General features: G+C 44.3%; 1 protein-coding gene across 1 annotated transcript; it reads right to left on the reverse strand.

The window, feature by feature from the left end:
- Window positions 1–20,885: 20,885 nt before the first annotated feature.
- LOC120110748 (DUF1442 family protein (DUF1442)) lies at window positions 20,886–21,975 on the reverse strand. The gene is made up of 2 exons (XM_039126301.3): window positions 21,754–21,975; window positions 20,886–21,669 (listed from the first exon to the last, which is right to left on the reverse strand). Exons 1-2 carry the CDS (start codon window positions 21,805–21,807, stop codon window positions 21,070–21,072), a joined length of 654 nt encoding a protein of 217 aa, XP_038982229.1. The 5' UTR covers window positions 21,808–21,975; the 3' UTR covers window positions 20,886–21,069.
- Window positions 21,976–24,093: the final 2,118 nt, after the last annotated feature.

A 24,093-nucleotide genomic window follows, 5' to 3' on the forward strand; every position in this document is an offset into this window, starting at 1 on the left:
AGCGTCTAGGTCGGGAGGTCGAGGCTGGGCGTTTTCGGCGGTCTAGGTTCCGCCTCCTGCACCGTGCACTCAGCGAGGAAGTCCGCGAGCACCTGGGCCTTGATGGCGGGTCGAGGCTGGTAGCGGATGTCGAACTCACCGAGTTCTACTGCCCACTTCACCAGCCGTCCCGCATTCTCGGGGTTGCTGAGGATCTGTCGTAACGGTTGATCAGTTAAGAGGGTGACAGAATGGGCCTGGAAATAGGGGCGGAGCCTCCTGGTCGCGGTCAGCAGCGCGAAGGCGATCTTTTCAGCCTTCGTATACCGCGTCTCAACGTCCCGTAGGACCCGGCTGATGTAGTACACAGGCTTCTGGAGCTTTGCCTCTTCCTGAACCAGCACCGCACTGACCGCGGTTGGGGAGACCGCCAGATAGAGGTAGAGCATCTCCCCTTCCTGCGGCTTGGATAGCAGGGGAGGAGACGCCAGGTATTCCTTGAGCTGGTTGAACGCTGCTTGACATTCGGCCGTCCAGAGGAAGTCTTTCGGGCGTTTTAACACCTTGAAGAATGGTTGGCAGCGTTCGGCCGATTTTGCCACAAATCGTCCGAGCGCGGCGACCCTTCCAGCGAGCTCTTGAACCTTCTTCACTTTGGTCGGAGGGGACATACCTTGGATAGCCTTGATTTTGTCCGGGTTGGCTTCGATACCCCGCTGGTTGACAATGAAACCGAGGAACCTCCCGGCCGAAGCGCCAAAGGCGCACTTCGCTGGGTTCAGCTTCATGCGAAACTTCCGCAAGGTGGTGAAAGTCTCCTCCAGATCCACGATGTGCTGGTCTGCCTGGCGGCTCTTCACCAGCATATCGTCCACGTACACCTCCATGTTCCGGCCGATTTGCTCTTTGAAGATTTTGTTGACAAGGCGCTGGTAAGTGGCGCCAGCGTTCTTCAGACCGAAGGGCATTACCTTGTAGCAGTACAGCCCCCGGTCTGTTATAAAGGCAGTTTTCTCCTCGTCCTGTGGGGCCATCATTATCTGGTTGTAACCGGAGAAGGCGTCCATGAAAGACAGCAGCTGATATCCGGAAGTCGCGTCGACCAGTTGGTCTATCCGTGGAAGCGGGAAGCTATCCTTAGGGCACGCCTTGTTCAGGTCGGTATAGTCGACGCACATCCTCCACTTTCCGCTCGCCTACCGGACAAGTACAACATTTGCCAGCTTCTCGGGGTAACTCACCTCCCTTATGAATCCTGCCTCCAAGAGTTTGTCTACCTCCTGGTCGACCACCCGGATCCGATCCGGGGCACAGTGTCTCTTCTTCTGCTTCACTGGCCGGTGGGTCGGGTCGACGTTGAGGGCGTGAGAAATGACCTCCGGGTCGATCCCAGGTACATCGGCCGCCGACCAGGCAAATACATCGGCATTGGCTCGGAGGAATTCCACCAACCGGGCCCGAGCTCCCGGGTCGAGATTGGCGCCGACCCGGACCACCCGGTCCCGGCGGCCTTCCTCGAGGGGAACTTCGACCACACCCTCGGCCGGCTCCCCCTGCCGCAAGGCCACCTCGTCTCTAGCATCAAGGGACTCGACGCTTAGGGCTTCTGCGGGCTTCTTCCCTTTGAGGGTCGCTAGGAAACATTGCCGTGCGGTCGGTTGGTCGCCTCGGACCTCCCCGATCCCGACCGCCGTGGGGAACCGCATGAGCAAGTGGTACGTAGAGACCACCGCGCGAAGGGCGTTCAGTCCGGGTCGTCCGAGGATAGCGTTGTAGGCCGAGGGAACACGGACGACCAAAAACCCGAGTCGCACCGTGGCTTCTGCGGGTGCGACGCCCGCAGTCACAGGCAGCTCAACGACACCTTCCGCCGGGACATCGTCACCGGTGAATCCTATGAGGGGGGTGGATATTTTGTGCAACCATTGTCTGGACAAGCCCATCTTTTGGAAGGCCTCGTAAAACAAGATATCAGCTGAGCTTCCACTATCCACAAGAACACGCCTTACATCATAGTTTGCCATAGTGAGGGAGATCACCATGGCGTCATCGTGGGGGGTCTGAACTCCCTTTACATCCTCATCACAAAAGGTGATTACATTGCCGACCCTCTGCCTCTTTGCGACGGCCGCCCCTGACGCCTCCGTCGAGCCCCCTGCGTTCCTCACTGGCCGGGGGCAGCCCCCAGTGATAGTGTGGATCACGCCCGCAACGGGTCGATTCTGCTCCCGAGGCTCCGGAGGAGCCGGGTCGGCCGGACGCGGGTCTGCGGGGGGACGTCGGTCGCTCACATATCGACCGAGACGCCCCCGACGGATGAGAGCCTCGATCTCGTCCCGAAGCTGGAAGCAGTCCTCTGTGTCGTGGCCGTGGTCTCGGTGGTACTCACAGTACGCCCGGGAGGGCCTCTTCCCAGGTATCCTCCGCATCCGTCTCGGGGCCGGGAGGTCCTCCCGCCCCTTGATCTCCATAAGGATCTGGGCCCGAGGAGTCAGGAGAGGGGTGTACCGGTTGAAACGTCGGGGCGGAGAACGAGGGCGTGGGGCGCCGTGGTTCTTCGCCGGCGACGGGCTTCTGCGCCGACGCTGGGGCGTCGGGCTCCTCCTCTGGCGTGCCTCTTTCCGCCTTTTCTTCCCAAGCTTTGGAGGGATCTCGACGGCCTCCTTGCTCCGGTGGGCGGCCGCCTCCTCGGCGTCTGCATACTGGTTCGCCCGGGACAACAGCTCTGGAAAGCTCCGCGGCAGGCGTTTGTCCAGGGAGAAGGTGAGTCTGCCCTTCCGGAAGCCACGCTTCAGGGCTGAAAGAGCTACCTCCTGACTCAGGTTCCGGACCTCCAGCGTAGCCCTGTTGAAGCGGGTAAGATAATCCCGCAGGCTTTCTCCCTCGCTTTACCGGACATCAAAGAGGGAGTCAGAGACCAGTCGCCGCCGGCTACTGACGGCGAAATGAGTGATGAAGAGGCGGGTGAACTGGTCGAAGGACCGGATTGAGTCAGCCTCCAGCCCGGCGAACCACGCCCTCGCCGGGCCACGGAGGGTTGCCGGGAAAGCCTTGCAGAGAAGGGGATCTGATACTCCGTGGAGGAGCATAAGGGTCCTGAAACTCTCGACGTGATCCCGCGGGTCCGCCGCCCCGTCATAGGGCTCGATCGCCGGCATTTTGAACCCCGGCGGATTCGGGGTCCGCAGGATCCTCGAGGCAAGCGCCGGCCGGGAGGAGATCTCTAAGTCGGCGAAGGGATCTTTGGAATGGCCCTTCAGGACCTGGAGTTGTCGGTGGAGATCGTCCACCCGCCGGTCCAGGGAGCGCGACCGGTGGGTGGGAGACAAGGAGCGGCGAGAGGGGGACCGACTGGAGCGCGGGTTCCTCGAGGACTGGGGGGTCTGGGAACGCGCCCGGGCCCGCCTCTCGTACCCCGCGCAGCTCCGGTGGGAAGGTCCCGGCAGAATGGCGCGTGCTCGAGAATCCTCCTCGCGCCGGCGCTCCTCCCCATGGGAGAGGAAGGAGCGCGGGTTGAGGAGGACAGGCGAACGCTCAGGCAGCGGCGGCTCCTGAGCCCGCTGTGGCGCCCGGGACATCGCACCCTGCAGATTCTGCACCGCCTCCGCGAGGGTGCGAACCTGCTGGGTTAGCTGGTCGAACTGGGCGGCTTCGACCGTTTGAATGGGCGGTGGGGCGGTGGGGCGGTGGAGTGTTGCTGAGAGTGTGTTGGAGATGCAGCGGCCTCCCGGCCAGAGGCGCGAGAGGCCCCGCGACCGGAAGCATTGGAAGCTCCACGACCACCTCGCCGTGCCATTACGATCACTCTGAGATCCGGGCCCTTCCTCTAGCGCCAACTGTTGCTGGGGGTCCAAACCGAGAACGATTGGCACAGCGGTATGAACGGGGTTCCCTTGGAATTACTTCGGTTGCGCTCCGCCTTCCGCCGGGAGACCTGCAAGCAAGCCTCGCACCACCACCGGGGTAGTGGGGGCCCTCCGACGATCAAGTTAGGGGAGATCGAAGGAGAAGAAGAGGTAGCAGGTAAGATAATACTCTGGAAAATCTTGCTTACCCTCCCCTTCCCCCCCAGCCGCATATATATCAGGCTAGGGGGTTTTTCTGGGGATTGGTCATCGTGTGGCACGATGGGGTTGCCACTAACATGGTCGTTACAGGGCGTCGTGGGGCAGCGCTGGGTACGGCCATGGCAGGGCATAGTGGAGCTCCGCTTTGTACGGCTGTTACAGGGGATCGTGGGGCAGCGCCGGATACGGCCGTTGCAGGGAGTAGTGGAGCAGGGGGCCGCAGCGTGCCTCAGGGGAACAGTCTGTTGTTGTCAAGAGATTGCCGACTTGGGGTCGGATTGCTGGATCAAGGGGCAGCCGACCCGGGGTCGGGCTGCGGAGCCGAAGATATCCGACCCGAGGTTGGATTGCTGGATCAAAGGGCAGCCGACCCGGGGTCGGGCTGTGGAGCCGAAGATATCCGACCCGAGGTCGGATTGCTGGATCAAAGGGCAGCCGACCCGGGGTCGGGCTGCGGAGCCGAAGATATCCGACCCGGGGTCGGATTGCTGGACCAAGGGGCAGCCGACTCGGGGTCGGGCTGCGGGCCCCTTGGTCCAGCAATCCGACCCCGGGTCGGATATCTTCGGCTCCGCAGCCCGACCCCAAGTCGGCTGCCCCTTGATCCAGCAATCCAACCTCAAGTCGGCAATCTCTTGACAACAACAGACTGTTCCCCTTAGGCACGCCGCGGCCCTCTGCTCCACTACTCCCTGCAACGGCCGTATCCGGCGCTGTCCCACGATCCCCTGTAACAGCCGTACAAAGCGGAGCTCCACTACGCCCTGCCATAGCCGTACCCAGCGCTGCCCCACGACGCCCTGTAACGACCATGTCAGTGGCAACCCCATCGTGCCACACGATGACCAATCCCCAGAGAAACCCCCCAGCCTGATATATATGCGGCTGGGGGGGAAGGGGGAGGGTAAGCAAGATTTTCCAGAGTATTATCTTACCTGCTACCTCTTCTTCTCCTTCGATCTCTCCTAACTTGATCGTCGGAGGGCCCCCACTACCCCGGTGGTGGTGCGAGGCTTGCTTGCAGGTCTCCCGGCGGAAGGCGGAGCGCAACCGAAGTAATTCCAAGGGAACCCCGTTCACACCGCTGTGCCAATCGTTCTCGGTTTGGACCCCCAGCAACACATACTTATTTATTAGATTGATTTTTTATGGTTTATATTTATTAATGCATGGATTGTTTCGATGTTTGATTTGTCGTAGACGTAACCGGCACGATAAAGATTTAGATGTTGAATTCATGTTTCCAAATTATATACTTCATGATTAGGACTATTCTATCTGATTAATCCTTAATAAAGAATCACAGAATTTAATTGTTGAAAATAATATTGTCAAGGGTGATTCCGGATCCCTAGCCTTCTCCATATTCTCAAACTTTGTTTAATTACTTATTATTCTTTGTTTTTAATTTTGAAAACCATCTGAATTTACATCTGAAATTATGCTAATAATACATATATCGTTTTCTGAAGATTCGATCTCGGACTTCCGAGTTTTACTATTTGTGCGATTCTCCTGCACTTGAGAGAGTAGTTTTGTGATACACTACCGGACCCTGGATCCACTTAATTACCATGGCTGAGTCTTTCTTAAGAATAATACAGTCTACATCCAGCACTCACCTCACATAGGAGACACCCTCTCATGCGGCTTTGATCTAAGCACCGATACTAATTTGGCCTCCTGATCTCTGATGACAAACCGGCATCGCCGCTACACCCTTCCTCACCGATATTGCTGTCGAAGTTCACCTTAAGAAAACCATGGGGTGGGGGCTCCCAAGAGACGAGCACAATCTTGGAGGCTACAAGAACAGAATGAGAGTCCCAGATTTCTCTAGTCGACCCAAGAGACGATGATGCAGTGATGCTGAGGACCTTCGCCGCATGAAGAAGGGCTTTGTCCACCACCATCCTCAGATGCGCTCCTCTATCATCAAAGACTCAGCCATTTATATCTAGCCAACAGTGATAAGCCAGATAAGCCGCCCTAATCCTCTGCTCTACAAGGACGAGCCTCCAAGAAAAAACCTCCAAGAAGGTCCGAACGTCCTTGGTCGATGTCCACCCCTGTCGTAGGCCGGAGGAAGCCGAGGCACACTCCCAAATCTGAACAGCCCACCAACAGCCAAAAAGGATATGGAAGATAGACTCCTCCACCTCATGGAATTTTCATGGATTGTGCTATTTGTGTGCTATCTAGATTGTTAGAATCTGTCACATGCCACTGAAAATTCAAAAAATTTTCAGATGCGCAGCAGAAGGACATGTGCATATCTCGTTCATCGCATGAACGTATTTTAAAACCATTTATAGATAGATTAGGATTAAATTCTTATTGAATTATTTTAAAATCATGATTAAGAAGATCAGATCTTCACCTTGTGCGGTAGATGGTCTCCGCAAATCAGATTTACGTGATATTTGATGAAGGTTCAGTGGAAGCCGCACACGCGTCCGGCCTCTATATAGGTATCCACACGAAGTAATGATTCAATCGAAGCCTTTGGATCTCCCCAGGAAGCTAGCTCCCTTGCAGAGAAGGCTATTGATGGCTGAGATCCTCTCCTTTGAATCAACTCTTGATTGCCTTGATAAGAGAAAGATGAAGAAGGAATCTAGAAAGAAGAATAAAAGCCCCTTCGCAGCCTTTTCTTTTCCATACGCTAGAACCAAGGAAGAAAGACCAAGAGGAGATGAAAGCCTCCTCTTCTTTTCTTCTTGCTGATGGTGGATGAAAGGAGGAAGAGAGGAGAGGTCTTCACGGCTGAAAATGAAGGGAATTCACTCAAAAATTCGCAGCCCCTTGACCCCCTTCTTTTATGATGTGTAGATAAGGATGAGCTCCTAAATTTTAGGAGCTCATCTTTATCCCTATTTTGAATTCAAATCGGAGGGGCATGGCCCCTCCTTTTTCCTTCACGCCACAAGCCAAGGGAGAGGCATGGGCCCCTCCCTCTCCTTCCATATGGTCAGCCCCTAGTTGATCAAATCAAGTAGGGAGGGTTGGATCCAAATTAAGGATGGGTCCAATCCTATTCAAAATAGGATTATGTACATCCACTTTAATTTCTCTAAATTCTAATCCAATTAGAATTTAATTGAACCATGACTCAATTGAACTCTTCAATCCTAATCCAATTAGGAGTCATTTAATTAATTAGATTAAAATTATAATTAATTAGGACTTAAGAAAATTCTAATCTAATTAGGACTTATTAAATTTCAGCCCTAAGGCAATTAGGACTTTAGAAATTCTACTCCAAGTAGGATTCTAATTTAATTTGAAATCCTAATCTAATTAGGACTCTAAGAATTCTACTCCAAGTAGGTCTCGTGATCAATTCCAATTTATTAAATTAAATTACAATCCGATTGCAATTATTCCTTCTTCTAACCACTAACTCTTAGCGGGTTAACCATTTATCAATCTAATTGATTATATGTGATTCTTAATCACAATTCAACCATCGGATCGGTCATTACCTCTAATGTGTATGACCCCATAGGTTTTATTCTGACTGGTAGTGAGATATACTGCGATCTCTATCACAATATCATTGAAAACTTCTTTCAATGGGTTGAAACAATTCCAACTCAACTCACCAGGGATTATCGACCATCAAGATGATCCCTGTGAGTCTCACCATCCACCAGTGACACCTAGCAGTATGTAGTGGCTACCCAGCAGAATATAATGATGAACCTCTAGGTGCAGTTATCATATGATACAGTCCTTCTATCGTGGATCCCTACAGACCGGAGGTCATGGATAACTCGTCAAACCCCGTCGTCTGTCATATGTCCAGATTTATTCGACTTGAGTTCCATAGTAGAGCAAACTCTTTCTCCACTATATATTACTGCCCTGGCCAAGGTCTTAGAACTCAGTCTAATAAATTACATATGATCACTCCTCTTCTATCAAGATCGATAGATTCCATGTAAGTGCATACCCCACTCCTACAGTGAACCTACTGCAGCCAATCTACACTACAAGGACCCATATGACTAGAGACCATATATATGTGTAGTCAAACTACAATAACCTCACTGTGAGTAGCCGAAGTACCGCAGGTCAAGGACCAGTCACACTACTGCAACATCAAGCAAGTCACTGACGAATGGATAGACATCCAAGTGACTTCTTGTCTTGGTCACGCTCAGTACCCTTGTTCTCTAACAAGCACCTGCACTATCACTTCAATGTCTCTACACTGTAGACTCGACTCTCGTCCATCCATATGGAAAGCGATCTGTGCACTAATCGGATCGATCACCATCCTTGTGATGATCCATTGATCATGAGCATTTAGAAATTAATTACCAATGATACATGGCTCAAATTCTCAACTCTTGAGAATATGTATCATCATCTTATTAATTTCTTTGGACGATTCATAGACACATAAACAATATAAATAAAAAGATGCCCATTTATTATTCAATAATAAAGTCAAGTATAAATTTATGTCCCAGAATTAATAATGTGTCCGGCAAATTGGCTTCTAGGGCATACATCTAACAATCTTCCACTTGCACTAAAGCCAATCAGTCATATATCTAAGTCCCATCTTCTCAAGGTGGGCTTCAGTCTTCTGCTGATTTAACTGCTTGGTGAGTGGGTCCGCCACGTTGTCCGCGGAGTCTACTCTCTATACCTCGACATATTTCTTCTTGAGGTAGTCGCGTATGAGGTGAAAGCGCCTCTCTATATGCTTGAACTTCTGATGAGACCTTGGCTCCTTAGCAAGAGCTATGGCGCCATTATTATCGCAGTAGAGTGTGATGGTATCTGATGGCATTACATCTAACTCTGCAATGAATTTTTTGAACCAGAAGGCTTCCTTTGCAGCTTCAGAGGTGGCAATATACTCAGCTTCCATGGTAGAATCAGCAATGATCGGTCGTTTGGAACTCTTCCAATTTACCGTACCACCATTGTACAAGAATACATATCCAGATGTAGACTTTCTATATCAATATCAGTCATGAAATCTGAATCTGTGTATCTTTCTACCTTTAACTCTGATGATCCTCCAAACACCAAGAACAAATCTTTAGTTCTTCTCAAGTACTTAAAAATATTTTTCACAGCTGTCCAGTGCTCTTCGCCTGGATTCGACTGTTATCTTCTAGTGACACTCACAGCAAGGACTATATCAGGTCGTATACACAGCATGGCATACATGAGACTCCCTATTGCCGAAGCATAAGGGATCTTGCTCATGCATTGAATCTCTTCAGATGTGTTGGGGCACATCTTCTTGGAGAGATGAATCCCATCCCTAAGGGGTAATAGACCCCTCTTGGAGTTTTTCATACTAAACCTCTTCAATACCTCCTCAATGTACATTTTCTATGATAGGCCAAGCATCCTTTTAGATCTATCTCTATAGACCTTAATCCCCAAAATGTAGGCTGCTTCCCCAAGATCTTTCATGGAGAACTCTTTTGATAACCAGACCTTGACCGAAGTTAGCATGGAAACATCATTCCTAATCAGTAGGATGTCGTCCACGTACAGTACGAGAAACACGATAGTTTTGGGAACCCGCCCATGCCACAGAAAATTAAAAAAATTCAAATGGCAGCGGAAGAGGCACAAGCGGGATCAACGTTCATCACATGAACGTTATTCAAAAATCGTTCGTAGATAGATTAGAATTAAAAACTTTTAATCTAATTATGAAGATCAGATCTTCACCTTGTGCGGGTAGATGATCACCGCAAACTAAAGTTCATGGTTTAGGATGAATGTTCACTTGAAGCCGTTCACGTGTCTGGCCTCTACGGGTATCCACACGAAGCAAAAACCGATCCTAGCTTCTTTGTCTCCCCGGGGTGCTATCTCCCTTACAGAGATAACATTAATGGCTGATGTCCTCCCTTTTGATCAACCTTTGATTGTACTTGGGAGGAGGAAGAAGAAGGAGCAACCAAGGAAGAAGATCACCAAGCCATGCAGCCCTTTTCCCTTGCCTGCGTTGGAAGAAGGAAGGGAGGAAGAGGATGCCGCCAAGACTCCTCTTGGCTTTTCCTTGCTTGCGGCTGAAACGAGAGGAGGAGAGGGGGCTCACGGGTGGAGAAGGAAGAGGGCTTGAATGCCCTAATGCAGCCCCACGCCTCCTCTTAAATAGCATGTGGAGCTCCTACTTTGTAGGAGCTCCTTGATTGATTTCCAAGAGGGGCGCCGGCCCCTCTTGTTGTGCCGCACCAAACAAAGAAAAAGAGGAGGGGCGTGCGCCCCTCCCTCTAGGCTAACCCTAGTCCTCCTCTAAGGAGGATTAGGTGGTCTTCTTATGGCTAAGTCCTAATCTAATTAGGCTTAGTCTAAGGTTTAACCAAATTGGATTTTATGCAAGTCCTAATCCAATTAGAACTTGAATGAACCATGACTCAATTGAACTCTTCAATCCTAACTCAATTAGAAGTCATCTTGATTCATTATATTAATAATTAATTAGGACTTAATAAATCCTAATCCAATTAGGACTTATTTAATTTTAGTCCTACTCCAATTAGGACTCTAATTTCAATCCGAAGTCCTAATCCGATTAGGACTCTGGAAATCCTACTCCAAGTAGGAATCCAAATTTAATTCAAAACTCCTATTCTAATTAGGATTGTAGGAATCCTACTCCAAGTAGGAATCCCAGTCCTACTCCAAATAGAATTCCTAGTCCTAATCCAATTAGGACTCTAGGAATCCTACTTGAAGTAGGATTTGTGTTTAAGTCCAATTAATTAATTCCATTATTCCTTCTTCAACTGATTATCAATCGAATTGATTACTTGTGATTCCTTATCACGATTCAACCATCGGATTGGTAAATGCCTCTAGTGTGTGTGACCCCATAGGTTCTATTCTGACTGGTAGTGAGATATATTGTGATCTCTATCACAATATCATTAAAAACTCCTTTTAATGGGTCGGAACGATTCCAACTCTACTCATTAGGATTTATCGATCATCGAGATAATCCCTGTGAGTCCCACCATCCACCAGTGACACCTAGCAGCATGTAGTGGCTACCCAGCAGAATAGAATGATGAACCTCTAGGTGTAGTTATCGTGTGATACAGTCCTACTATCGTGGATCCCTACAGGATGGAGGTCATGGACAACTCATCAAACCCCATCGTCTGTCATATATCAAGATTTATTCGACTTAAGTTCGAGAGTGGAAAACTCTTTCTCCACTATGCATACTGCCCCGGCCGAGGTCTTACAAACTCAGTCTTATAAATCACATAGGATCTCTCCTTATCTACCAAGATCGATAGATTCCATATAGGTGCATACCCTACTCCTACAGTGAACCTATTGCAGCCAATTTACACTGCATGGACCCGTATGTCTAGAGACCATGTATACGTGCAGTCAAACTACAATAATCTCACTGTGAGTAGCCGAAGCATCGCAGGTCAAAGGACCAGTCACACTACTGCAACATCAAGCAAGTCACTGACGAGTGGATAGACATCCAAGTGACTTATTCTCTTGGTCACGCTCAGTACCCTTGTTCTTAACAAGTACCTGCACTATTACTTCAGTGTCGCCACACTGTGGACTCGAGTCTCGTCTATCCATAAGGAAAGCAATGTGTGCATTGATCGGATCGATCACCGTCCTCGTGATGATCTATTGATCAGAAGCATTCAGAAATTAATCACCAATGATGCATGGCTCAAAATCTTAACTTTTAAGAATATGCATCATCATCTTATTAATTTTTGGACGATTCATAGACACATAAACAATATGAATGAAAAGGATGCTTTTTATTTATTCAATAATAAATAGTCAAGTACAAAATTATGTCCTAGAATTAATAAGTGTTAGCCAGATTGGCTTCTAGGGCATACATCTAACAGATAGCACTCCCACTAACCTTCTTGTAAACACACGGTTCCTCTTCGTTTTTGATGAAATCAAACGATTTGATCGCATCATTGAAACAAGTGTTCCAACTCCAAGATGCTTGCTTTAGTCCATAGATGGACCTTTGCAGCTTGCAAACCTTGTGATCTCCATCACTGGAGGTGAAATCCAAAGGCTGCTCCATATAAATATCTTCATCAAGATATCCATTCAGAAAAGCAGTTTTCACATCCATCTGCCAGATTTCATAATCATAAAATGTTGCAATAGCAAGCAATGTTCGAATGGATTTCAGCACGGCTACAGGTGAAAAGGTCTCCTGATAGTCAATGCCTTCGCGCTGACTATACCCTTTCGCCACTAGCCTGGCCTTATAGGTCTCTACCTTTCCATCCAAGCCTATTTTCCTTTTGTAGATCCATTTGCATCTAATAGGTACTATACCTTCTAGTGAATCTACTAAGGTCCAGACTTGGTTGGAGTACATGGAGTCTATCTCTGACTTCATGGCTTCCAGCCATTTCTCGAAATCGATAACAGATATCGCCTCGTTGTAGGTATTAGGATCCTGTACATGTTCCCTATCTCCCATAAGGAACATTTTCTCGATATCCTCTACTAGTATACCTAAGTATCTGTCAGGAGGATGGGAGACCCTACTTGATCTACGAGGTGGAGGAGGTACTACGTGTACTGGCTCTATGTGAATAGGTTCTATAGGATCCATTACTCGTTGCTTTTTAGAGACTTTTTCTTCAAGCTCAATTTTTCTCCCACTGCCTCTATCAAGGATAAACTGTTTTTCTAAGAAGATGGCATGTCGGCTCACAAACACATTGTGATCCTCTGAGACGTAAAAATTGCATCTTAATGACTCTTTAGGATATCCTATGAAACGAGCACTTATGGTCCTAGGCTCTAACTTGTCCGCCTGTTGTCGCTTGACATGGGCAGGACACCCCAAATCTTGAGATGACCAAGACTCGGCTTCTTACCATGCCATATCTCACACGGTGTGGTAGGAACGGATTTAGAGGGAACTCTATTTAGTAAATAAATTGCGGATAATAAGGCATCTCCCCAAAAAAATATAGGTAAATCAGTGAAGCTTATCATGGATCGGACCATATCCAATAGAGTCTAATTCCTCCTCTCTGACACCCCGTTGAGTTGAGGTATACCAGGAGGCGTCCATTGTGAGACTACGCCATTTTCTTTGAGATAGTTTCGGAATTTTCCACTAAGGTATTCTCCTCCTCGATCTGATCGAAGAGCCTTAAGGATTTTTCCAGTTTGTTTTTCTACTTTATTTCTAAACTCTTTAAACTTTTCAAAAGATTCAGATTTGTGTCTCATAAGATACACATACCCATATCGTGAAAAATCATCGGTAAAGATAATGAAGTACGAATAATGACCCCTGGCTAGCACATCAAATGGGCCATACACATCAGTGTAAACCAGGATAAGTATTTCAGTGGTCCTCTCCCCATGTCCTATAAAAGGTAGTCTAGCCATTTTTTCTTGAAGACATGACTCACAAACTGGATATGACTCGGAAGTCAATGAGCCGAGAAGCCCATCTTTCTCCATTTTGTTCATTCTGTCCTCTCCAATATGGCCAAGCCTGAGGTGCCACAAATACTTCTAGTTTATCTCATCTCTGGATCTTTTGGATCCTATGGCATTCACTACTTGCTCAGACACATTCACAGACACATCAACATGCAAGTGATAGAGACTGTCAATCATGAAACCACGTGCAACTAATTTATTTCTGAAATAAATAGAACAGCAGTCTTTGTCAAATGTTAAAACATGACCATCCTATGCTAAATACGAAACAGAAATCAAATTTCTGCTAGCAACAGGGACATAATAACAATCTCTAAGTAATAAACTAAAATCAGACGGTAGTCGCAGAGGATAGGTGCCCATAGCTACAGCAGCAACTCTTGCCCCGTTGCCAACCCGAAGGGTTACTGCACCTTCCGCCAGCCTCCTACTTTCCTTTAGACCCTGCATGGTAGTGCACAAATGAGCAATAGAACCAAAATCTATAATCCAACTAGAAGTAGAAGAAACCGTAAGGTTAGTTTGAATTACAAGCAAGTCTAAAATACCTTCTGAAGGTGTGTCCTTTTTGTTCTTCAGGCTCTCGAGGTATGAAGGGCAGTTTCTTTTCCAGTGGCCGTCGACGTTGCGGTGGAAACATTTTCCTTTGTCATTAGCATTTTTCTTATAAACTTCCTTCTTAGGCTTCTTGTCTTTCTTCTGCTTCTTTGCAGGCTTTTTTTTCTTCCAAGTAGACTTTCTCTTAGAACCAGAAGTCAGCTTAGCAGCTAGAACAGAGCCCCTTGAATCTTTCAAGGCCCCCTCAGCAGTTACCAACATGTTCAACAGTTCGGTCTTATTGCAATCAATCTTATTCATGTGGTAGTTTACTATAAACTGCCCAAATGAATCAGGAAGGGATTGCAGGATCAGATCAATCTGCAATTCCTTATGCATGGTCATACCAAGCTTCTCAAGCTCCTCTAAGTCCTTGATCATAGTCAGACAGTAATCATGGACAGACTGCCCCTCGCGCATCTTTGCCTTGAAAGGCCTCTTAGACACTTCAAAGCGAGCTGTGCAACTCTGCTCACCATACAACTCTTGCAGGTGTGCTAGTATTTGCCTAGCAGTCTTCATATTCTCATGCTGGCATTGAAGTTCATTAGTCATGGATGCCATGATGTAGCACTTGACCCTAATGTCATCATCTATCCACTTTTGATGCGTCTCACGCAGATCATCAGTAGGATGTGCTGGTAACTTGGGAATATCATTCTCGAGTACATACCCTAGTTTCTCACAATTCAAAACGATTTTGAGGTTTCTAAGCCAGTCTTTGTAGTTGGTTCCGGTCAGTCAGTTGGTCTCAAGAATACGGGTTAAAGGGTTTGAAGCTGACATTGTGATCTGTAAAGAGTAAAGATTCTAGTTAGACTTTGTACTTGAACTTAATTTATTCTAGGGACTTTTAAAACAAATATGCTCCCACTATTTTCTCGAATCCCTCATACTCCCCTGATGAAGAAACAAAAATCCTACGCGACTAGGATTTCTAGTGGGTACTGCGGTCTCACCGATTTATATGCCGCCTCACCTAACAGTTATTGGTGACATATAAATGGATGAGTGTACAACTCTTGTACAATGCTTCTCAAGCATATTGCAGTGGTACTTGGTCTCTAAGTAATGAAGACCTCACCTAACAGTTATTGGCCCCATTACTTAGTTAAATCAGACCCACCGTATAACCGTAGAAATAAAGTCATCATTGGGTTCTCACCTAACAGTTATTGGTGCCCAACCCCATCTTTACCACGCAACATCTCATGTCTAATAGAGAGGTCCAGTCCCCCAATGCAACTTGCCCACTGTGTCCAGCCGAGACAAATCAACACCGGAAAGACCTTAGCAGCTGTACTACGGTGGAAGACCTATGGACTTAATATTGCATAATCATGTCTTAGTGTTTGCAACTTGAGTTCTTCATAAGAGGTAATTGAACAATTGGCCAGGTAAGCAGGTGGGAGGCTTCCCTTACTTGGAGAGTAAGGTCCTAATTAAGTAACCACCTTTTAGACTTGCCTAGACACCAATTAGATCAATTAATCTAATATGACTAACTCATGTTGGTTCACTCTTGACTGATTAGGAAAGTTTATATTTAGGTCTCACTCGATCGCGTATTCATATCTCATGCAAATATAAGTCTACCCGCATAGACATAAGCATTAAACATCCATATCAAAATAAAATTAAATGGTGATGATCATGAATCCAGGATGGGGTCATTTTACAAGCACATGCACGTCAATAGATTTCATCGTCTTCAACTCTTGACTCGATCTTGATCCTCTAGATCTAATTGTGATCAACTCCTTGATCCATCTTCAATCAACCCTTGATCTCGATCCGCACATGTTGAGCTTGTTGATGTACATATCGATCAACCATCAACGTGTAACACACATCGCAGATTACATCCCAGATTGCTTTAAAAATTAAATAAAAATAAAAATAAAATTACAACCCTTTTTCATGAGACACGCAGGTCTCTAATACATGAATTTAAGATGCACGCAGGCATCTGAAAATTAAAATTACATGCATCACAGAACATCGCAGAACATTTCAGCACATTCAAAGGGTCCATCCATGATCATCACCATATGCATCTCACGCATAAAAATTATTTTCAGATATGTAATTTAATTGATTATTTGATCTCATGACTTGTTGATCATGCAAGATTTGATTCTAAACATTTGTAATCATATTATCAAAGCATTAGAATCATTAATCTAAGCATCCAAAAATCAGCATGCAGAAAAATCAGCAAGCTAAAAATTTTGCATACATAAATTTCAGCAAGTATAATACCTTAAATTTTAGATCTAAAATGCCTTTAAAAATTTAATCCTAATCTTAATCTACGTAACCATGGCTCTTATACCACTGTTAGGATCTATCACATGCCACTGAAAATTTAAAAAATTTTCAGATGCGCAGTGGAAGGACATGTGCATATCCCGTTCATCGCATGAACGTATTTTAAAACCATTTATAGATAGATTAGGATTAAATTCTTATTGAATTATTTTAAAATTATGATTAAGAAGATCAAATCTTCACCTTGTGTAGGTAGATGGTCTCCGCAAATCTGATTTACATGGTATTTGATGAAGGTTCAGTGGAAGCCGCACACGCGTCCGGCCTCTACAGGTATCCACACGAAGTAATGATTCGATCGAAGCCTTTGGATCTCCTCGGGGTGCTAGCTCCCTTGCAGAGAAGGCTATTGATGGCTGAGATCCTCTCCTTTGAATCAACTCTTGTTGCCTTGAGAAGAGAAAGATGAAGAAGGAATTTAGGAAGAAGAATAAAATGCCCTTCGCAGCCTTTTCTTTTCCATACGCTAGAACCAAGGAAGAAAGACCAAGAGGAGATGAAAGCCTCCTCTTCTTTTCTTCTTGCTGATGGCGGATGAAAGGAGGAAGAGAGGAGAGGTCTTCACGGCTGAAAATGAAGGGAATTCACTCAAAAATTCGCAGCCCCTTGATCCCCTTCTTTTATGGTGTGTGGATAAGGATGAGCTCCTAAATTTTAGGAGCTCATCTTTATCCCTATTTTGAATTCAAATAGGAGGGGCATGGGCCCTCCTTTTTCCTTCACGCCACTAGCCAAGGGAGAGGCGTGGGCCCCTCCCTCTTCTCCCATATGGTCAGCCCCTAGTTGATCAAATCAAGTAGGGAGGGTTGGGTCCAAAGGATGGGTCCAATCCTATTCAAAATAGGATTATGTACACCCATTTTAATTTCTCCAAATTCTAATCCAATTAGAATTTAATTGAACCATGACTCAATTGAAATCTTCAATCCTAATCCAATTAGGAGTCATTTAATTAATTAGATTAAAATTATAATTAATTAGGACTTAAGAAAATCCTAATCTAATTAGGACTTATTAAATTTCAGCCCTAAGGCAATTAGGACTTTAGAAAGCCTACTCCAAGTAGGATTCTAATTTAATTTGAAAATCTAATCCAATTAGAACTCCAAGAATCCTACTCCAAGTAGGACTTGTGATCAAGTCCAATTAATTAAATCTAATTAATTAAATTAAATTACAATCCGATTGCAATTATTCCTTCGTCTAACCACTAACTCTTAGCGGGTTAACCAATTATCAATCTAATTGATCATATGTGATTCTTAATCACAATTCAACCATCGGATTGGTCATTAGCTCTAATGTGTGTGATCCCATAGGTTTTATTCTGACTGGTAGTGAGATATATTGCGATCTCTATCACAATATCATTGAAAACTTCTTTCAATGGGTTGAAACAATTCCAACTCAACTCACCAGGGATTATCGACCATCAAAATGATCCCTGTGAGTCTCACCATCCACCAGTGACACCTAGCAGTATGTAGTGGCTACCCAGCAAAATAGAATGATGAACCTCTAGGTGTAGTTATCATATGATACAGTCCTTCTATCGTGGATCCCTACAGACCGGAGGTCATGGATAACTCGTCAAACCCCATCGTCTGTCATATGTCTAGATTTATTCGACTTGAGTTCGATACTGGAGAAAACTTTTTCTCCACTGTATATTACTGCCCTGGCCAAGGTCTTATAACTCAGTCTAATAAATCACATAGGATCACTCCTCTTCTATCAAGGTCGATAGATTTCATGTAAGTGCATACCCTACTCCTATAGTGAACCTACTGCAGCCAATCTACACTACAAGGATCCATATGATTAGAGACCATATATATGTGCAGTCAAACTACAATAACCTCACTGTGAGTAGCTGAAGCACCGCAGGTCAAAGGACCAGTCACACTACTGCAACATCAAGCAAATCACTGACGAGTGGATAGACATCCAAGTGACTTCTTGTCTTGGTCACGCTTAGTACCCTTGTTCTCTAACAAGCACCTGCACTATCACTTCAGTGTCTCTACACTGTGGACTCGAGTCTCGTCCATCCATATGGAAAGCGATCTGTGCACTGATCGGATCGATCACCGTCCTCGTAATGATCCATTGATCATGAGCATTTAGAAATTAATCACCAATGATACATGGCTCAAATTCTCAACTCTTGAGAATATGTATCATCATCTTATTAATTTCTTTGGACGATTCATAGACACATAAACAATATAAATGAAAAGATGCCCATTTATTATTCAATAATAAAGTCAAGTATAAATTTATGTTCCAGAATTAATAATGTGTCCGCCAGATTGGCTTCTAGGGCATACATCTAACATAGATCACACGAATTTCTTCTCTTATGCTCCTCTTCTTTTTGTTTTCAACTATTTAGATATTTGGAGAAGTTGTTGGCAGTAGAACTTTTGGAAGTAAAGCTGCTGGAAGTAGAGTTTTCTGAAGTAGAGGTTTTTTAAAAAGTTGTTTGCTATTTGGTAACTATATATCTAAAGTGTTGTGGCACTTTAATATGTGTTTGGTAAACAAACTGAGAAAGTACTTTTGTATGACAAAATTACCATAAAGGATATTGCATAGTATTATACAACAGATCATAATAAAATATAACATATATTAATACATAAATATATGATATAGTATAATATTATTATAATATAGTAATATAACATTGTATACTATAGCATAATAATTTAATATAATATTAAATTATTTAACATAACATATCAATGTATTATGATATAATGTAATATAATATTATATTTATAATATAATATAATAATAAAGGTACAAAATATTATAATTATTAGTATACATTAATTTTCAATAACATAACATAATATTAAATTATTTAACATTACATATTAATGTATTATGATATAATATAATATTATATTATATTTATAGTATAATACTATAATAGGAAACAAGAATACCTTTTCTTGCACGGAAGAGAGCCTGATCCATGGCTAGATTTTTTTGTTAGGGCTCCAGCAGATTTTTATATTTTTAAAGGGACAGAGTATGTAATTTTTATATTTTATTATGAATATTTTGGTCAAAAAAATAGTTTTCTGACAAAGCTAAAAATAGCTTTTTCGAGAAGCTCCAAAGTGGAGCTTCTCCCAAAAAGTTGTTTTTAGCTTTCTGGAAGAACTAAAACAGCTTTTTGAAATTTTTACCAAACATCCTTTTTCATCCAAAAGTACTTTTGGAGGCCAAAAAGTACTTTTTGGTCCTCTAAAACATCTCTCAAATGGAGCCTTACATATAAATAGGTCCTAAAAATAGGGAGTTAAGCAGGATTAGTGAGTCCCAAAATCTAACTCGTCCTTGTGGAAGAAGGATTATTCATAGTAAACTAATTTTCCGCTTGATGGTGGTTTCATGCCTTATAGGACATCTGAAAACATTATTTGCATCATCACATGCATCCATAGTTATGGTGTCTTTGGATGGATCCCCTTCTCCTTATAGGATAAAACGAGAGTTTTTGGAATTTAACATCTAAGTTTCTTTTGTCAAATGCATCCAATGGTGTATCCAATAGCACATTCTAGCTAAAAATTACTCTAATGAAGATTTCAACTCTTGTCCAAAAGGAAAAGGAATAAAAGAAAATTGGGTCAACCTTAAATTTAACCATTATATAATAAGAATTTTAACTTAAAATTCTTATGCAAAGTAATAATTTAAAATTTAGGAAATTTGAAAGTTTTCATGATATATATTGTGTTCTTTTCTTTGCAATTAATTGATCCGAGTTTTCGCCGAAAGGCATTATTTGTGCTTAAGCTCAAATCCTAAACACAGAACCCAATGGTGTTAATTAATTGATCCAAGTTTGAACCCCATGCCATTGTTATCTAAGATTAACATATAAAAAATCAAAGCTTGGTGATGTGTTAGCGTGGGCCATACCGGGATGGGTTTGAAATAGATTAATTAGGTCCAGCAATACGTTGCCGCTACTTCATTTCTACGCTGTTAATTAATCTAAGTCTTCACCCAATGGTATAAAATATTAGTGCTTAAGCTCAAAGCTAGCCTTAATTATATGCTGAGAGAATCTCCTGAAGTTCTGTCCATATTAAGAAATGTAAAATGAAATTATAGAGAATTTCGTAGAAACTTAAAAGAATGCAGAAAGAATTTCGTATATTAAACGGGATCATATATTGACGGTAAAATGAAATTATAGAGAATTTCGTAGAAACTTAAAAGAATGCAGAAAGAAATTAAACTTCTGATGCGTGTAGCAGATGGGAAGGTCTGGCCTGACCTAAGAGGGTCATATGATTCAAAACCAAGGAGCCTTGCCACTTGTCAGACAGGACAGCCTGGAATGCTCATCAGGCCAGCTCGGCCTCTCTGCCTGTGTTGTCCACTCTTTGGAACATAACCAAAACTAACCCAAACATCGAAGACAGGATATGACAAAACTTATATTAATGATGAAAAATATATTCACATTTACGACCACTTCCATGCTTCTTATCCATCTCAACTCCCAGATCTCTATACATTCTTCATTCATCCTTGTTTTATTCACTTCATTCTGTAGTAGTTAGTCAACTAGGAATCAAGAAGCAAAATGGCCCAAAGAAGCCATCTTATACTATGCTTCTTCAATCCGTTTCCTCCGAGGAGATGTTATCCTGAAGACGTGCTCCTCGCCGGTGAACTCGTCGACCCGAACCACCCATTGGCTCGTCTTGGCACCCGGCGGCACCCGGCACACCCTCAAACCTCCACCGATGGGCAACAGATCCACCCTCAGCCCGCTTCCGCCGCCGCCGCCGCTACCGCTCGGCCACGACCTCTCACAGAATGCATTGTACCCCACTACGAGCCCCCCGCAGGCCTCCCTTGCGCCGGCCTGCGCCGCTGTGAACACCCGCTCGTGGTCGCCCAATTCGCAGTCCACCATCACGAAATCGGCCCCTCGATACTCGCCTAGTAATAGGGTTCTTGCGTCCCCCACGACGAGCTCCACCCGGTCGGCCTCCGGCCCGAGGGCTTCGATGGAGGAATGCAGCTCATCAGGCCCGGCGACAATGCACACAACGCGGCCGCCTGTCTGGTGGGCAGCAGCGATCAGTGCCAGGGTGGTTGGCCCGGCGGCATCGCTGCAGGCCTCCACCATGAGGCGGGCGCCGCTCCCGGCAGCCAGCGCCGACACGAACTCAACCATGTTGGGCTCCATGGCCTTGTTTCCCTGCAGAAAGAGAAGGCAAGGCGCCCACTTCATTAGCACATAGAAGGATAGATTGGCGAGGGAGGTGGTGGCTGCTTTGCTTACCGATTTCAATGCTCGGAGGTAGGCCTTGGTGGCATTCTCTGCAGACCAGGCCATGGTTCTCTCTATGCTCTACTTTCTCCCGGGGGTATATCTGGCTGGATTGGACGTAGGGTAGACCTCTCCAATGCCATATTTATAGCACCTTGAGGGCAATACAATATATTTGATCCATAATACCAACTCATTTTACCTACGGTTGCGTATATAGTTACCAACTTAACAAGTTGCAACGGCATTCCACACTATCTGTAACGCAGTGATTTGATTTACGATGGCATGACAGTGTTGAAGGTGTAAAACCATGTACAGTGGCGTCGTTCTTGTTAAGGTTGAAATGGAGTTGTTAACCCTATGATCATTTAGGAAGTTGACCCATGGAAGTCAACTTGGCTGCTGGTGTTGCTAATTGCAAACGTTTACACTTGAAAAGCCTTTATTAAACTACTTATATGCAAAATTTGAATCTAATCATAGAGTCAACCATGCTTTGCAGTATGCTACGATGTTTCCGCTATCCACTAGATTTTAAACAATGGTGTTGGAATTTCTCATAGAGTGAGCTTTCATGGATTATGGACTGATTTTATTTTAATTTATTATGTAATATAAGCTAAGTTATCATCTGAATAATATTTAAGGAGTCCATAATTAATTTGTGATTATATGGTTATTTTGAGCCATGTTATTTTAGTCATGTAGTGTAGTGAGTATTAGTGTAGACCTGATTTGGTTAATAAGTTTTCTAATGAATGGACCTATTAGCATTACTAAATAGGCTAGATCACCACCCTGCTTCTATATATATCTATCTGTAGAGAAATCCTAGGATATTAAGGTTTTTACGTTCCTAGAGGATACCTATCCCATTGAGGAGATAGGCATCAAAGAGGGGAAGATGAGGAAGATCTACTAACTTTTCTACTTTCTTCTTCTTCCAGATATTGCTATAACGATCATCAATGGTTGCTCAAGGCTCTCAAGGTATGTTTCGATTTTTTGGTTTATTTTTTGATTTTTTGTGTTCTAGTCTCCCACATGATGTCCATGAAAAATTTCATATCTGGAATTAGAGTTGGATTTTGTAGAAGATTAAAATAAAAAAAATTAAAAAAAAGGAGGAAAAAAAAGGAAAAGATACCTGCCATTGTGCTCTCCTTCTCCCATCATGGTGGTGGGATGGATCTTTGGCGGCCGCCAGGAACAACCTAATAGCGAGCCCCATCGAGCTGCTACGCTGGATGCCTAGAGGATGCCTCTTTCCATCTGGATTCAAAAGAGAGCAAACCAACGTGAACTTGACACCAATAGCCAACAACGTCGGCATTGAGATAGAAGGGCCACCTGCAAGCCGGATTGAGAGCTTTGGCGGCCACCTCGTCGTTCAAATCAAAAAAAAAAAAAAAAAGAGGAATTGTCAGATCTCGAATCACAGATGGTTCCCCTCTCAATCACCATCAAACTAGCGGCCGATGGAAGGAAAGAGGATGCCGATCTACCGAAGAGATGTCTCCAGCGGCCATCAGGCCAAGATCTGGCAAGGAAGGGCTGCCAGGTTCAAGTGCTTCTCCACCCAATCTAAGATTGAAGTAATGAGTTTTGGATTTTGGATTTCGACTCGAAATTCAAACCCAATTAGTTCATTTGAATAATAAATAAAAAGGAAAAATTTCAATTTAGTCCTTGTAGAAGTACTTTATTTCATAAAAGTCCTTCAAAAATTTCATTTTAATCCATATATTAAGCTTTATTACATAAAGTTGCTTGGATAATTATTTTGTCCTTGTATTAAAGTTTTATTACGTAATGGTCCTCCAATAATTATATTACGGTCCCAGTCATATAGTTTTATTACATAAAACTCCTTAAATATGCTACCACAACTTTTTGTACCCTCATATTTAGCCTGAATAATGATATATTTTAAGTTATTTTTTCTGATTTGGAGGTTTGTAGGTTTCAATGGATGGTGACTGCCAAGTCTATCCATTAAGATTTGCAAGATCTTTGTTTGGTGTTTCAAGAGATTGAGAGTTATGTTAATTTTTGATAAATTGTATACTATTGGTGCATCAAGATTAATGAATAGATCTATGGGCATGGCTATTTGATTCCTAATTTTGGAGGGTTGTGGGTTTCAATGGATGGTGACCACCAAAGTAGGCTATTCACTGAGATTTGCAGGATCTTTCTATTTCGTGTTTGAAAGGGAATGAGAAACGTTGGGGAATTATTGCACGCAATCAACTCTTTAAAAAAACTTTATTGCATGTTATAATTTGAAGTGGAATATTTTTTTATTAGTAATTGTGCATAGTTTAGGGATTCATTCTACCAAAATAG

The sequence above is a fragment of the Phoenix dactylifera genome, chromosome 6 (genome assembly GCF_051530095.1).
Source record: "Phoenix dactylifera cultivar Ajwa chromosome 6, Ajwa_hap1_PhDact_Kaust_v1.1, whole genome shotgun sequence".
NCBI lineage: Eukaryota > Viridiplantae > Streptophyta > Magnoliopsida > Arecales > Arecaceae > Phoenix > Phoenix dactylifera.